Source organism: Lepidochelys olivacea (genome assembly GCF_965140295.1).
Source record: "Lepidochelys olivacea isolate rLepOli2 genome assembly, chromosome: 26".
NCBI lineage: Eukaryota > Metazoa > Chordata > Testudines > Cheloniidae > Lepidochelys > Lepidochelys olivacea.
The window spans coordinates 12,602,589-12,618,370 of NC_140436.1; the positions used below are offsets into that span (position 1 = coordinate 12,602,589).

At 43.2% G+C, this 15,782-nt stretch overlaps 1 protein-coding gene across 1 annotated transcript in view; it reads left to right on the forward strand.

Annotated features, from left to right (window-relative positions):
• The first annotated feature begins 816 nt into the window (after positions 1–816).
• SLC4A5 (solute carrier family 4 member 5) overlaps positions 817–15,782 on the forward strand; it is a 126,141-nt gene continuing 111,175 nt past the window's right edge. Inside the window, exons 1-3 of the mRNA XM_084615364.1 lie at positions 817–1,758; positions 2,104–2,239; positions 14,623–14,718. Of these exons, the coding sequence (XP_084471490.1) occupies positions 14,646–14,718 (73 nt within the window). The 5' untranslated portion in view covers positions 817–1,758; positions 2,104–2,239; positions 14,623–14,645. The remainder of the gene's footprint in view (positions 1,759–2,103; positions 2,240–14,622; positions 14,719–15,782) is intronic.

Sequence of the window (15,782 nt, forward strand, 5' to 3'; positions counted from 1 at the left end):
GTAAGTCACCAGCCCCACACTGCAAATAGTGAAATAATCAAAGTGAACAGTTTATGAATAACTGATAGGTTGAGAATTGTTCACTCAAACTACGTGGCAAATCGTAGATACACTGGCAAAAGTCAGGGTGAGTTCATGAGCAGGAAAGAAGGGCTACATTTGCAACAGCCATTATTTGCAATTAATAATTCCACCATCCATCCTCCAAATGAACACAACTAAATAAATATGGCATGCACCTTTCCTGTCAATTACCAAGTCCAAATGATCATCCGTGGATGGACCATTCGGCTTACTCTACTTTTCCTTAAATGAAGTACAGGCAGTAGGCATCATCTGTCTTTAAAATGTTCTCTGCTGTGCAGTCTAGTAAGTAACCAGTGCTCTAGGCAATGAGTATTTAATCAGTAGGACCCAAGTGTGCTCTGTGTGCTAAATACTTTTATTTGCCGTGACTAGCATATAGTTCATTTTTAAGCAAGGAACTAAATTGCCTTCCCAGGGCTGACTTTTCAGGGCATCAGTCTCTGGATGGCAACACTCCTGCCTGGTTGCAGCTACAAGTGTTCTCTCTCCTGACAAGCTCAGGCACTCTGAAAGATAGCTACGGCACTATCCCTTCTGCAAGGCTTTGTTGCTCTGTGGGACAGGAGTATCCTTGTCCCGGAATAACTGGCTGGCCCTAGGAAACCCAACTGGCTGCTTCTCCTCTCCTGCAGTCACCTACCCATAAGTCTGTAAGAACAGCCAGGGGGGACGGACAGTAACAGTGTATGTAATAACGTGTCAGGAAGGGAAATGGTGCGTTCCTTTGTGAAGCCGCAGATTGCATTCTACGTGGGGCCCAGGAGAATGGGGATGCTATCCCTGTACGTTACAGGCCTGCAAGCCATTAAAGTCAGAGGGAAAACTCCTGAGGCATCAATGGGAGAAGGACAGAGCTGACTTTCCGGAAATCTTGAAATCCTTCAGATGGAATATGCAGTATAAATAGAAGGGAATATTAAGCTCTGCACAGTGATTATAAGTAGAGTGTGTGTTAATTGCACAGAGTTAGGAGAGCCCTGCCCTTAAGAGGAGTGTCTGAATGGAGAGAGGGGTGGAGTTCCCACAGCAATCCCATTCATAGGTAAGGGAGGAATCAGGTTAGAGACAGGAGAAACCAGAACATGTGATGAATCAGATAAGGGGCTCAAATATTAGTCTCTCCCAATTGCATTCACTCAGCTTATAAGACAAAGGATGATTTTTCTAAGGGCTAGCCCTGACACAGAGCCTGGACTCTGAAAAGCCGACACTGTTCTTGCTGCTGCTTACATTTTTGGCAGGGATAAAGATTCTGCAGTCCGACCCTCGCTGTTTGCTCTGTGGTTGATGCATGAGCCTGCTGAGAATCTAGCTGACCCTCCGATAGCTGCAGCTGCTGCTCAGGGATAACAAGGCAAGCATCTGTGTCTCATTAAAATCAGCAGAAGTGACTCAGCTGGGTAGAGCAACTCACCCCTGTGCAGAGCCAGTGCAAAAACCCAGCACTTGTAAGGGGCAGATCTGCTGAGCATGAAGATGCTGCTTTTATGAGTACACTGTTTGTACGTAAACTCTATGGATTTATTATTTAAGGCCAGAAGGGACAATCTAAACAGCCCAGGCCGTTAAACTGCAGTCAGTTACCCCTGTGCTGAGCCTAATAACCTGTGTTTGGCTCTAGCATATCTCCTAGAAAGGCATCCAGGCTTGACTTGAAGACAGCAAGAAATGGTGAGTAAACCACTTCCCTTGGTAGCTTGCTCCAATGGTTAGTCATCCTCCCTGCTATAAATGTGCACCTCACTTCTAGTTTGTATTTGTCTGACTTCAGCTTCCAGACATTGGTTCTTGTTCTGCCTTTTTCCGCTAGATTAAAGAGCCCTTTAGAATTTGGTAATTTCTCCCAGTGAAGATTAATAGTAATACTTACAGCTTTTAAAAATGGGATTGTGTTCAGGAAAGTGTCTGCGCTCTCAGGCATATAGGTACTTTTCAAAAGCAATTTATAGACATTTTTATGAGCTATGTGACTTTTTTTTTTTTTTTTTTCCCCCCCCTCTCCCCTTAACATTTCAGGAGTAACCTTTTCAGTAGCGCTCACCCAGGCGCTTGCTCGGAGAGGCCCAGCTGTGAGATGACTGCCATGGAGAGATCTGGGAATGTGGAGGTTTCACAAAGGCTGAAGAAAAATGGAGCCTGAAAAACACACAAGGTAAAGTGAGTAATGATGTGGACTGCACCAACAGCCCATTGCTGCATGGCATGCGGTGAGGGAAAGTGTGGGGCTGTAGTACCATCTTGTGGACAGGAAGAATACCATCTCCTTCTGCTTTTCACTAAACCATTCTTAAGATACAATTCAGAGAGAAATCTGGTCCTTCAGCCAAAGGGACAGGTCCACGTTTGGCATAAACAGGGTGCAGCTTCAGTGGCACTAAAAGTGAGCTGGAGTCCCCGGAGTTTCTCAAAATCCTAGTGTCAGCGCTTTAAAAAAGAATCTACTAATAAAAATGGTTGCATTGTAATTTAGTATGTAGCATTTTTCTGGGGGCAGAACTGTTGCATATTGTCACTTTGTTATAGACAAGGACTAAGAATTCTCGGTGTCCAGGTTAACTTGAGGTCGAGCAATTGAGATTCCATGCTAGCAGGGAGTTCAAAATGGGGTGTGGAGCACTGGTCTTGTGGTTAAGGCGATGAACTGGACTTGGGGGATCTGGATTGAACTCCCACCTCTGCCTGAGACTCCCTCTGTGACCTTGGTCAAGTTGTAGTGGGGCAGGTTTAGGTTGGGTATTAGGAAAAACTTTTTCACTAGGAGGGTGGTGAAACACTGGAATGCGTTGTCTAGGGAGGTGGTGGAATCTCCTTCCTTGGAAGTTTTTAAGGTCAGGCTTGACAAAGCCCTGGCTGGGATGATTTAATTGGGGATGGGTCCTGCTTTTGAGCAGGGGGTTGGACTAGATGACCTCCTGAGGTCCCTTCCAACCCTGATATTCTATGATTCTATGACTTCCTCTCTTGTGCCTCAGTTTCCCATCTACAAAACGGAGAGATTTCTTTTCTCCTACCATTTGTCCATCTTGTCTTGTAAAATCTTTGGGGTGTAGACACTGTCTTCCTATGTGTCTACGCAGGAGAGCTTGACAGGAAATGATTTCTCTATCCCATTAACATTTTTGAGATTTCAGAAATTTTTTCCAGCCCAAATTGGGACCAAAAATCAAAGTTTTGAAAACTTCTACAAACTGAAAATCTGAAGGGGGTGGGGGGAGTTCAATCAAAATGTTTAGTTTTGATCATTTTTAAATATTTGATTTTTTTTTTTTTTTTTTTACTATTTAAAAACGTTCTATAATTAGTGTACATGTGAAAACAAAGATATTTGGAACTGGAAAACTGAAATGTTTCATTTAGAAAATGTCAAAATGGGATGTTTCGAGAATTTGGAAAAAAGTTTTGAAAATCTTTTTGCATGCCTAACTTTGTTGAAACTGACTCTCATGAAAAGTTTTGGTTTAAACAAATTAGCATTTTACTGAAAAATTCCTCACCAGCTTGAATGTAAAGCATCTAGAAGAAATAGAGCTCTGATCTTGCTTGCAGTATGTAGGGGCCACAGTAATCTAAAAATAATGAATGAAACTCTTAAATGACCTAAACCCAGAATGTCAGTGTTAGTCTGATGCTTTCCAATTTACGAAGGTTAGAAACAAATGCTGTGCAAAGGGAGGATTCTTCTTTGGGATATCCAGCCCTTTAAACTAATGATATTGGACCTTAAACCTGTGACTGATACAGGACCCATCTTGCACCTCAGATCAATATAAATTCAGGGCATAGGGTGGGGAGGAATCCACATGAGGAGTAAAGAAATGGTTTGGGGCCAGGTTTGGTTTTTCTGCAATGGCACCTTTCAAAGCAGGTCGGAAGTTTGGGATGTAAGGAGTCTCCAGAGAGATGGATTTGCAAACTGTTTAAAGATGCAATTTATCATTGTGAGACCACTAACCGGGGTTGGGGTGTAGGCTTGAATTTGTTTTGAGATCCCTGGCACTATACACGTTAGGAAAAACTAATTAAGACTCAGAACATCCCTATGAAGTGACAGGTTTCAGAGTAACAGCCGTGTTAGTCTGTATTCACAAAAAGAAAAGGAGTACATATGGCACCTTTAGAGATGAATACATTTATTTGAGCATAAGCTTTCGTGAGCTACAGCTCACTTCATCGGATGAGCATCCAATGAAGTGAGCTGTAGCTCATGAGAGCTTATGCTCAAATAAATTTGTTAGTCTCTAAGGTGCCACAAGTACTCCTTTTCTTCCTGTGAAGTGAGTAAATGCTACAGATTTGGTACAGAAAAGTTAATCAGAAAGAGAACCCAGGAGTCCTGGCTCCTAGTCCCGCCGCTTTAGCCTTTAGAATACCAGAACCATAGAAAGTAGAGATGGGAAAGGTATCTAGGAGTAAGAGGCAAGTCCATCCCCCCAGTGAATGCAGGATTATTCCTGATTACTGTGCAGTTTTGTCTCTAGAAATGGATCATCTTCATTTTCCATTGAGGACACAATTCCAAGAAAATTGTATACAAGTGTTGGAAGGGCTAAAACACTCAGGAGGGAGCGAAACGGTGCAGGATGGTGTTTAACTATCACCAGGGGGATGATACTAAGCAAAAGAAGTTTTAAGCCAAATATCAGGAAAAGAGAGTGCGGAATAATCTCCCAAAAGGAATTGGGAAAGCCCCTATCACATTATCTTAAGCTGCAAAATGTCACTTCCCATTCCTGTTTCTCCTTACCAGTGTGACTAGCTATCCAGAAACTATATTGACAGCTGTGATGTAGATTTATTGATATTTCATGTTAAAAGGATAAGTAGATCTGAACAGCCCAGGCGTGAAATAAAACTGGACAGCTCAGATAATCTGTGTGTGTATGTGTGTGCATATAAATGGATGTCTCCATGTAAAGCACAGGGATGTGTGCAATAATCTCAGGAAAACCTAAAGCCATATGAAACATACCCATTTTGCGAGATCATAACAAACTCAAAACTGAGATCAGAATTTGAATCCATGGAGGATTTAGGACAGAAGCCCATTGGAAATGCACGGTTCCATTTGAGAGAAACCCAAATGAAAAATACTAGCTCAACACATCAGAACTCTAGGGTGTTAAAAATCAGAGCCCTGATCTGAATTTTCCAGCTGGTCCCTATTTCTAATGGTCCCAACAAACATAAGATCTTAGGCGGTGGTTCTAATCCGTGGTTTTGGTCCAGACCTCTGTGCAGTCAGTGCAGTGACAAGGTCCTCATTCAAACAGAGAAGGGTTGATGGGCAGTGGTTTTCCGTATATCACAGTGGGGCCAGACTTGCAGCCATTGCAAGCAGCTGATGGACGCCCGCAAAGCCCTGCATCACACAGCAGTTCATTCTCAGCGCCTGCTCTCCTGCCTCAGAGAGAGCAGAGGCAGAGGTTACTCTCAGCTTGGTTTTTCGGGAGTCCCTCCTCTGCTAGGACAGGGGCCCTGTCACTGGTATGGCTGCACCTACATCATCATTTAAAATTCATACCGTTATTTGTGCAATTCAGGAGACTGGACTTCACAACGGCGTGTTTAACTCCAGATCCTGTGAGTGCTGAGTGCCCTCCATCCTTATTGAACTCTGTATGCGTTGAGGGTGCTCAGCCCCTTGCAGAATCAGTCCCTTCATGGCATCTAAGTGATGTAGGAACAGAAGCCTAATTGAAAGGGCCAGATCCTGCGGACGCTTAGGGTATGTCTATGCTGCAATCAAAACCCCCTCAGCACCGATCCTCAGAGCCTGGGTCAGCTAACTCAGGCTCGCAGGGCCCAGCCTTTGGAGCTAAAAGGTCTCGGAGCCCAGGTCTCGCAGGGTCTCAGAGCTGAGGCTCCATTCTGATCTCAGTGTCTACACTGCTATTTTTAGCCCCGCTATCCTAAATCAGGGTTTTTATTTGTTGTTTGGACGCCTAGGAGCCTCAGTCATGGACAAGGACTCCATAGTTCTAGGTGCTGTCCAAAGAACCAAACTTCTCATCTGAATAGACAAGAACAACACGGAGTGGGAGGGAAGGGATGCAACATGCAAGCAGAGTGAATAATGTGGTGGCAGAAATGTCATGTTAGTTCCATTATTTCTTTTGGTAGGCCATTAGGGAGTGGAAATTGGGCCCCTTTTCAGCAAAAATTGGTTTGATACTCCGGTGAAACCTTCAAAATTATTGACTTTTCAAAATGCAATTTCAGTGAAAATCGTTTTTGTTTGTTTGCATTTCAAAGTTGGGTGTTCTTGCAGGGGGCAGTTGGGGTGGAAGCTCTCATTTTGTGAACATTTCACAAAAAAAGATAAAATTCGGAGATTGCTAAATGGCCTGCAATGCAATTATCTGTTTTTATTTTTAAAAAGTAACTATAATCTAAAAGCCCATGAGCCTGATCTGATCAGGCTGCCATAGACTTCAGTGGGGCTTTTCGTGTATAGGTTTTATTGGACCATCCTGTGCAGTACAACTTTGCTTCATTATTATTACTGTTGATCATTTCTTAAGCGCTGATAGCGTATTTTACACTGTACAAAACGCTAAATGAAGACAGTTACTGTCCAAAGGGGGGAAAATGACAGTCTAAGCAAGACTGATGCACCCAAGACAGGATGCCCGGGGCAGCACAGAAGAGGGACCAGGTTAGAATTTGATGGCTCTGTTTTTATGCTCTTGCTGGTTTTCCCTTCATTTGTTGTTATGATTTGTACAAGGCTAGGTCCTCGCTTGTTCGCATGTCACATCCTCCACTGAGATCTATTTGTGTCCTGTGATGTGGTGTGATGCTGCTCCGCTCTAAAAGTCAATCAACATTGCGCAAAACACATTTTAACTCGCGCCTTTGACATTAGAAGTCAATACCATGCTTTCATCAGTAGTTTTCTCTGTCAAGACAAACTAGGCTTCCTCACCCTGCAGCACCCAGGACTCTTTCATCCTAGAGCTTTTGCAGATCGGCTGCTGGACATCCCCCTTCTGCTTAGTTTTGAACATTTCAAGGGATTAGAAGGTAAGGTTGCCTATTAAAACTAGAGCTCTTTTATGGAATGTTGTGGGTCCAAACAGTGCTGGTTAGTAACATCTGTGTAATCAAGTTCAACTAAGGCGCGTGTTAGGGTAAGTCTCCACTGCAGTCAGAGGTGTGACTGCAGCATGTGTAGGGACACCTGAGCTAGCTCTGATCCAGCTAGCCTGAATAATGATAGCCATGGTGGCACGGGCTAGCCGCTCGAGTGAATACCCAGGGTCCTCAATGGATTTGCTTCACTGCTCTTGGTGTTCTATCCTTAATTGTATCATTTTGGTGTGTAATAAGATGACAGCTCCTCTAAGAAAAGTAATGTTTTTTTTTTCTCTTGCCCTACAATAATCTATCGCATAGTTGTCACGATTTTTAAGGAATGCTCTTGTGGAATATGAGTGACTTTTAGATGTTATGTATTTTAATCTGAAGAGTCTCCGTCTTTCTCTCTCTCTCTTTTTATTGCTAGAGTGCCTGTTGTCAGTGTCTATAAATTCTACTCATGCACATAAACGCTAGGAAATTCCCCTCCCCAATGTTTATATATTTCTATGGTACAAATAGAAACTCTAGGAGCACCAGCCTCATGCTGGGGGAATCTCTCCAAATGTTTAAAACAAGGCGATAATCAGTAGTTACTATTGAACTGCGTTTTTCTCCCGTAGGCTTGGAAGCTGGAGAGAGAACGTTATTTCTATTTTGAAATGCTTGGCAGCTACTCAAGGGGTTTCTCCGCTTACAGCACGGCACCGATGTGTACATAGTGAAGATGCTACTTATGCCGAAGGGCGAGCTTCTCCAGTCGGCATATGTACTTCTCCTCCCTGAGAGGCAGTAGCTTCTTCGATGGGAGAAGCTCTCCCATCAAGCTATCTACACCGGGGATTCGGTCATTATAATCCATGTGGATTTTTCCACACCCCAGAGTGATGTAGTTAAACTGACATGCTGTAATTTTGTAGAGGCCAGGGCTCGGATACAACTGTGATGGAGACCGTATAAGCAGATAAAGTTCTGTACATTGAGATTAAAACATCTGAAGCTAACAAAAATATCTGCGTGCGCACGTGGATCTAGATCTGTAGAAACATTCCAAATGTGGCAGTGTGGATGGATACAGCAGGTTAGCCTGCATATTTGAGAAGCATTTTCCATTGTGTCACGCCCGCTTTTTCGTTTGCTCGCAACATTCCCCGAAACGTCTTCGTGGGCAGTAGATGTACATGTGTTTAATTATGAATCTCTCTAAAGAATACTTATAGTCCGCTGTGTCTACACTACAGTGCCTGTGGCAGCATAGGCCCCAGTGTAGGGGCCTCAGGTGTCAACAGAAGGTGTTTTAGCTGCCTAATGTAGATGCAGCATCTGTCAACAGAAGGTTTTTTCTGCCAGTACAATAACATCACTTCCCTGACCACATTAGCTGTGCCGACAAACACTCTCTTCTAATGACAGGTTTCAGAGTAACAGCCGTGTTAGTCTGTATTCGCAAAAAGAAAGGGAGGACTTGTGGCACCTTAGAGACTAACCAATTTATTTGAGCAAAGCATGTATAAAAAGATCTTCTACACTTTCCACAGTGTGCATCCGATGAAGTGAGCTGTAGCTCACGAAAGCTCATGCTCAAATAAATTGGTTAGTCTCTAAGGTGCCACAAGTCCTCCTTTTCTCTTCTAATGGCATAACTACATCCACACTAGGGGGTTTGTTGCCATAGCTGAGTCACTAGAAGGTGTAGGGGTTTGTGTTGTTTTTTTTTTTTTTTTTTTTTTTTTGCACATCCTTGACTGGTATAGCTATGTTGGTATAAGTGACGCCACACGCTGGGGGATAACTGGGGAAGACTTGTCAGAGAGGGAACGTCCACTGTTGAGGAAAACTGCCTTTCCCTGGTTGCAGAAAAAGACTGGAAAAGAAAGGAAAGACAACCATCATGGAGCGATCGTGGCCCGACCCATCTTCCAAAACCACTTACAATGTCTGCCAATGAGCCTGTGGCTCAAAGATCGGACTCCTCAGTCACCAAAGGACCCATGAAAAATAAAACATGTGAAAGAGATCATCCTCGCCAGATTGCCGATAAGTGTAGAACAGACCATAGAAACAGCTTTGTCTGGATCTATCTCTTAGTGAACCAGTAGAAAAGGACAAGAGAATAACGCCGCATACAATCAGGATGCAGATTATATTTGTTCCTGTTTTACCAGAGTCTTGGTGGCCATGTTAACAAGGGCCCTTTGCAGAGATGCAAAATGTGTCCCTTCAGAAGACTCCCTACTCAAAAAGGCATTTAGAAAGAGCACAACTTCATGGCAGCACATCCTAATACCAGACATCATAGATCAGAAAAGTTAAGCTCAGATGGTTTGTTGAAGACCCCAGGATGGAATTAGACTTGATTTACCTTTTGGTTTAGAAGGGATTGTTATTTCGTACACTATATATGGTATAAGAAGTCTACCCTTCCAGTCCATTCTTTTCACTCCCTTCTGCATCTCTGGTACCTATCACTTGTTTCTTTGCCCTCCTTTCATGCCCCATCGCTGCCTTTTCCTTTCTGTCTTTGGCCTTGTCTTGTTAATAGGCAGCAGCTTTAAAACAAACAAAAGGAAGTATTTTTTCACACAATACACAGTTAACCTGTGGAACTCTTTGCCAGAGGATGTTGTGAAGGTCAAGACTGTAACAGGGTTCAAAAAAGAACTAGATACATTCATGGAGGATAGGTCCATCAATGGCTGTTAGCCAGGATGGGCAGGAATGGTGTCCCTAGCCTATGTTTGCCAGAAGCTGGAAATGGGCAACAGGGAATGGATCACTTGATTACCTGCTCTGTTCATTCCCTCAGAGGCACCTGGCATTGGCCACTGTCACAAGACCGGACACTAGGCTAGATGGACCCTTGGTCTGACTTAATATGGCTGTTCTTATGTACCCTTAAAAGTTTTGCCAGTATAGCTATAGTGGTAAAAACTTCCTAGTGTAGATGCAATTGTAGTAGCAAAATAAATCCTTTGGTTTGTGTAGCTTTTCCTGGTTCGGCAAACAAAATAAGTTATATCAGCAAAATCTGTGGGTTTTTGTCTGTGTTTTTTGGGGTTTTTTTTTCTGGTGTAACTGCATATATTAGGGTTCTTGCAGGCATAGCTAGGTCATGTCTTAAATAAATAAAAAATCACACCCCTAACCAACATAGCTATGCCAGCAAAGCTTTTAAGTGGCCTTAGGGTTTTATATGGTCCTCCATCACCTAGTATCTGAGCACCTTCCATATACAATTGATATCCATAACCAAGTCCCTTATGGACCTCATAGTCTCTGACTATTCTCACTTCTCAAGGAGTAAATTCTGATTTGGATTAAGCTTATTTATGTGGTTGCTTGGTTTCAGATTGTCGGGATTTCTTTGAGGGTGAGCTAGAAGGGGCTGTCACGGTTTCAGGTTCTCTTATCTATCAGCTGAGTCACCCATCCCAAATCCTAGTCTGACATTTATATTGGCTGGACCCTTTCTGTTCCTCACGGTACCTGTGATTGTTTCCCATCACACATTTTCTAACATCACTTTCCCATCTTCACTTCAAATCCTGGAATATAACCAGATAACCTTAGTTTCATGAAATCAAGGCCTGATGTCAGATTGCATTTGCACGAGTGCAGTTTGAGCACTCACTGTGTGCACAATTGTATATCCAAAAGAGGGTGTTTATCTGCATAAATGGTGCTAGATACACACCCAATCTGGCGCACATAGTTGTGGTGACTGAGTACCCAAACTGAGCAGTTTGCGTCTCAGCATCCTGAAAATCAGACCCAATAAATTGTATTTTTTTTTAAGAATGTTGCAGTATGTATTTATTAATCTCTATGGCCTAAATAAAATTCTTATCTGAAACACTTTGAGCCTTCTTCCTCCACTGGGGAGGCAGTGTATGTCAATGGCTCAGGACTAGGCTGGCAGTCAAGAAACCCAAATTCTGTTCTCTACTGTGACATTAGCTCCTCCTCTGTCAGCTCTGGCTAATGACACTGATCCACCTTTTGTAAGGCACCCTGAGATCTATGCGGAAAAGTGTTCTGTAAGGGATGTGTGGTTATTATCTTTTTGTTTGTTTTTTTTTTAAATTTAATTTTCCAGTTACGGTGAATATTTGGCTGCGCTCATTGGCTTATTATTGTGAGGCTACTTATAAGTGGTGGCCGAATGGCTTGGTTTTTGTAGGGTTTCTCGGTGTGTTGGGCTGTCATGCTGGTTTGTTTTGGTAGGGTTCCAGGAGGTTGAAATTGATTCACTTTTTAGGGCCAAGCCCACCAACATGAATTTTAAAAAAAAAAAAAAGATAATCTAGAGAACACTCCCACCCATATCTAGGAATGAGAAACAGTTTTATTTTTTATTAGTAACATGCCCTTGACTTGTACCTTAAGTGCAATGGACAGACCAGGTTCTTGTTTATGGACCTGGCCATATACAAAGATCAAATCCAGCTGCACTTATGTAAGCAAAGACACCCACAGAGTCCATAGACATTTTGCCTGTGTAACAGTGAAGTAGTCTGGATCTAAGGATTCAGCCCAAAAATACACCAAGAGCTCTGCTTTCTAAGAGGGAATCATTTAGGGTCTCCCATTGAAGCTAGGCCATTTAATTCAGTCGCAGCAAGATTGGGCACCAAGCCCGATCCAAAGCCCTGAAGTTGATTTGAAGACTCCCATTGATTTCAATAGGGTTTGGAGCAGGCCCCTTGTTTTGTAACCTGGTCTGACATGGGGAAATGCCACTTCAAGCAGAACATCCTCAGTCAGTGGACGCACTTGCCATCGGAAACATCTTTATACCACTATAATCAGTCCACCCTTGGGGGTTGCCCTGGTTTAACTAAATAGAAAGAAACCTATTGATTTAGTTAAATCAGTGCAAAAACTGTAAATAAACCCTGATTCACTGACGTGGGACAAGGACTACCTCTAATATTGATTTTTGCACAGCACCGATCACAATAGAGCCCCAAGCTTGGTTGGGGCTTCTCAATGCTACTGTAATATAAATAAGATGATAAATGACAGGGTTATTCTGTTTGGCTGACTGCAGCTTTTAAACTGGGATAATGGTCTGAATATATGGACAGATAATCATTTGTAAAGATTTTTCACTTCCACACATACCTGGTATGCAAATAGAGAATAACAACATGACCATGTTTCCCTCAACAACCTGAACTCAGTACTTTTATTTACTATTAATTTTGCAAATCGTTATTTATTTTTTTTTAACTGATCAGCTCTGATAATGTTTTATGCCTTTTGTTGAGAAAACAAGAGCTGGCCGTTAGTTTGCAATGGTACTCAGAGCCCAGAGCTGGCTATCTGACCACTCTCAAAGTGACTTTGAAAGGCATTGATTTTACTGCCACTGCTAGTACCATCCTCTCGCCTTCATCAAGTGTGAAGGGCAATCAGTGTAGGTGAGATAATTAGGAAACTAATTATTATTCTTGATGAAAATGCAAAAACTCCATTCAAAATAAGACAGTATGTGAGAATTATGAGCAAAAGCTGGGCAAATGTTTACCAAAATGTGTCGGTGCATGATGAAAATGCATATTCCACTTAAGAGAAGCAGCAGGACAATAATACTTTGCATCTGTAGATCACTTTTTAAATACTTTTTTTTTTTTTCATCCTCAAAGCACTTCATAAATGGAGGTCAGTATCATTTTGTCAGATGCTGGGGGGGGGGGGGGAGGGAGGGAAACTTTGGCAGAGAGGTGGAATGACTTTCCAGAAGTCTCAAAGCAAAGTCTGCACTAGAACCCAGGCCTTCTGTCTCCCAGTCCCACTGCGGAATTGCCAGCAGTTACAAGTTAGCCCACAGGTCTTTCTAAACGAGCGCTTTTAAGGGGAAATCATTACAGTTAAAACATATTAAAAGCATACATGCTTGCTAAAAAACATGCATTTCCCACCCCCCACCAACTCCAATCTCAGGCTCTGACAGGCGTCAGTCTTTCCAACCGTTCCCTAAGGACTGAGACTCCTGGCCCCTGCCTTGGACAAAAGGTCCTGTCTGTTGGCTGGATCTAAAAGAGCCCTTAGTTTAAACTCAGGCTATTTATCCAAAAGTCCTTTCTTTGTCCGGTGGCTTCTGGAGAATCTGGTTTGAAGCCGTCTCTGTTAGCCTCTCCAGGTGGCGGGGCCCCTATGGACATGTTAAAACCTGAGTAAATTTGCCTAATCATCCCTCCACTTCCAGCCACTGTTCTTCGTTCCTGGAGGGCTGTGGTCACTCTCCCCAGTGGAATTTCATACAGTCTCGGACCCACAATGAGTTCTCCCAAAGATATTTCAGGAAATTGCCATATGTGTCACTATCTCTAGGAGCGAGTGTGTAGTTCAGTCTCCATGGCCTGTCTGGTTCTTGGCCTTTCTGTTGAGACAGCCAGTTAATCAGTGGTTGTGATGTTGATGCTCGGAACTGAGCTGAGACCCTCATGTTGCCCAAGTCACCAGATGAACATTTGATAGCAACGGCTTTTGACCACCCATTGCCATGAGTCACATTTGAATTTGGTGATGTATGGCCTGGTGCAGCCCAAATGAGAATCAAAAGGACCATTTTTTCTATGTTTGTACAGCGCCTAGCACAGTGGGGTCCAGGTCCATGATAGAGCCCCTACATGCTACAGGAATACAAATAATAAAAAGTAATAAAAAGGCAAGCCTTTTTCCTTGACTTTAATGGGAGTTGGATCAGGTCCCTACAGCTCAGATAGCTTCTGTATCTCATTACAAGTCTCCTAACCTAGCTAGTTCCCTTACAAAAATATTAAAAACCCAATCACATCTGTGAATTTAGGCCTCTTGTTTATTAAATATTTCCTTTGTAATTATTTATGCGCATTGCAGTAGAAGCTAGGAGCCCCAATCATGGACGAGCAACCCATTTTACTAGGCCCTGTACAAACACAGAATGAAACAATGTCTTGAGACCTGCCTCTCTCCAATGCTTTGCCTGTCTTGTCTATTTAGGCTGTAAGTTCTTGGGGCAAGGACTGTCTCTCACCAGCTGACTGTCCTGCGCCTAGCACAATGGCCGCCATCTCTGTTGGGGTCTGTAGGCACTACTGTTACGCAAATATTTTATTCAGCAATGTCCTCCACGCTGTCCCCCAGCAACATGTCTTAGCCCAGATCCGGCAGAACCACCTCAGGGGGTCGGCAGGATACCCCAGCCTTCGTCAGTATTGATTTATTATTTATTTGTATTGCAGGAGCATCTAGCACAAGGACTGGGCCCCACTCTGCCAGGCGCTGTACAAACACAAAACTAAAGGCTGGCCCCACCCCAAAAAGATGACAATTTTAATAATTGTCTCTTACCACTGATGTGGAGCCAAATGCCTCTCTCTAAAGAATCTCTTATTGATCTAAAATGAAAATGTTTTTTCTTAAAAGCCATGTTCTAATTATTTTCTTTATTCTCCCCCTTGAATCCGTCAGCTCTTTCCTCTAGTGGTGCAGTCATGATGGATGAAGATGATGGACTGAGTGAGAGAGGTCTCAGCAACTCCAGGAAGAGATATGATGATGAAGAAGGTAAGAAAAATTCCGGGTGTTCCCCAGTTTGCCTTTGGAGGCTGATCTTCTCCCATTGAAGTAAATGGCAAAACTCCCATTGACTTCAGTGATCGACCTACCTACATACTTATATGGCCCTCATCACTGCAGTATGTCGCAATCATTAATGGATTTGTTCTCCCAAACCCTCCTGGGAGGTAGGGAAGTGCTATCTCCATTTACAGGTGGAGAACTAAGGCCCCGGACAGCTCTAAGTGACATGTTCATGGACACACAGGGACTCTGTGGCTGAGCTGTGAATTGAACCCAGATCTCCTGAGTCCTAGTCTAATGCCCTATCTATCCACAGACCAATGTTTCTCAGCTCATGGGTCACGACAACCAAAGGGGTTGCAAGGCATTGAAAACTGTATTTGCTCTGAAGAAAAGAGAAAAATCTCACTCCTCACACACCCTTACTCTTCAAAGTCAAGTATTCTCTATCAACTTCTCAAAACACACACAGACTTACTTTTTTTTGCTTTTATATTAAATGTACCTATGTTAACAGTATGGGGGACATGAACATTTTTGACTTTGAGAAACATTGCCTTGGACTTCCTAATATATAGCTGGGGCCTGATCCTGGGAGGCGTTCAGCACCCACCACTTTAGTGGAAGCTGCAGCTACTCAGCGCATCTCAGAATAGGGCTGTTCAGTTGGTTTGAAGACTACCTAGCAGGGTAATATTCCTTGAAGTGATGCCAAATTTAACCCAAAAGGCCGAATGGATACAATTTGTTGTTTCCATTTAAATAAGTAAAAACATCCTTTCCACCCTGATGTATCAGTGGGGATGTGTGTAATGGTGCTTCTGGGGGTGCCAATGAGACTCAAAACCCAAGGGCATGCCTACTTGTGGACTCCATGACATCGATGGGTTTGGGAGTAGCCAGACATCCTTGTTAGCACGATAGTAATGTTTGGTGTTTCAGGCCTAATGGGAGATGCGTGGGGAGACCATATGGAAGTGCTGGCTTCTATTCACAGGTGAAAAGCGGTGAGGGTTGTACGCCCAGAGCCCTGCTGCTCCATGCGAAGT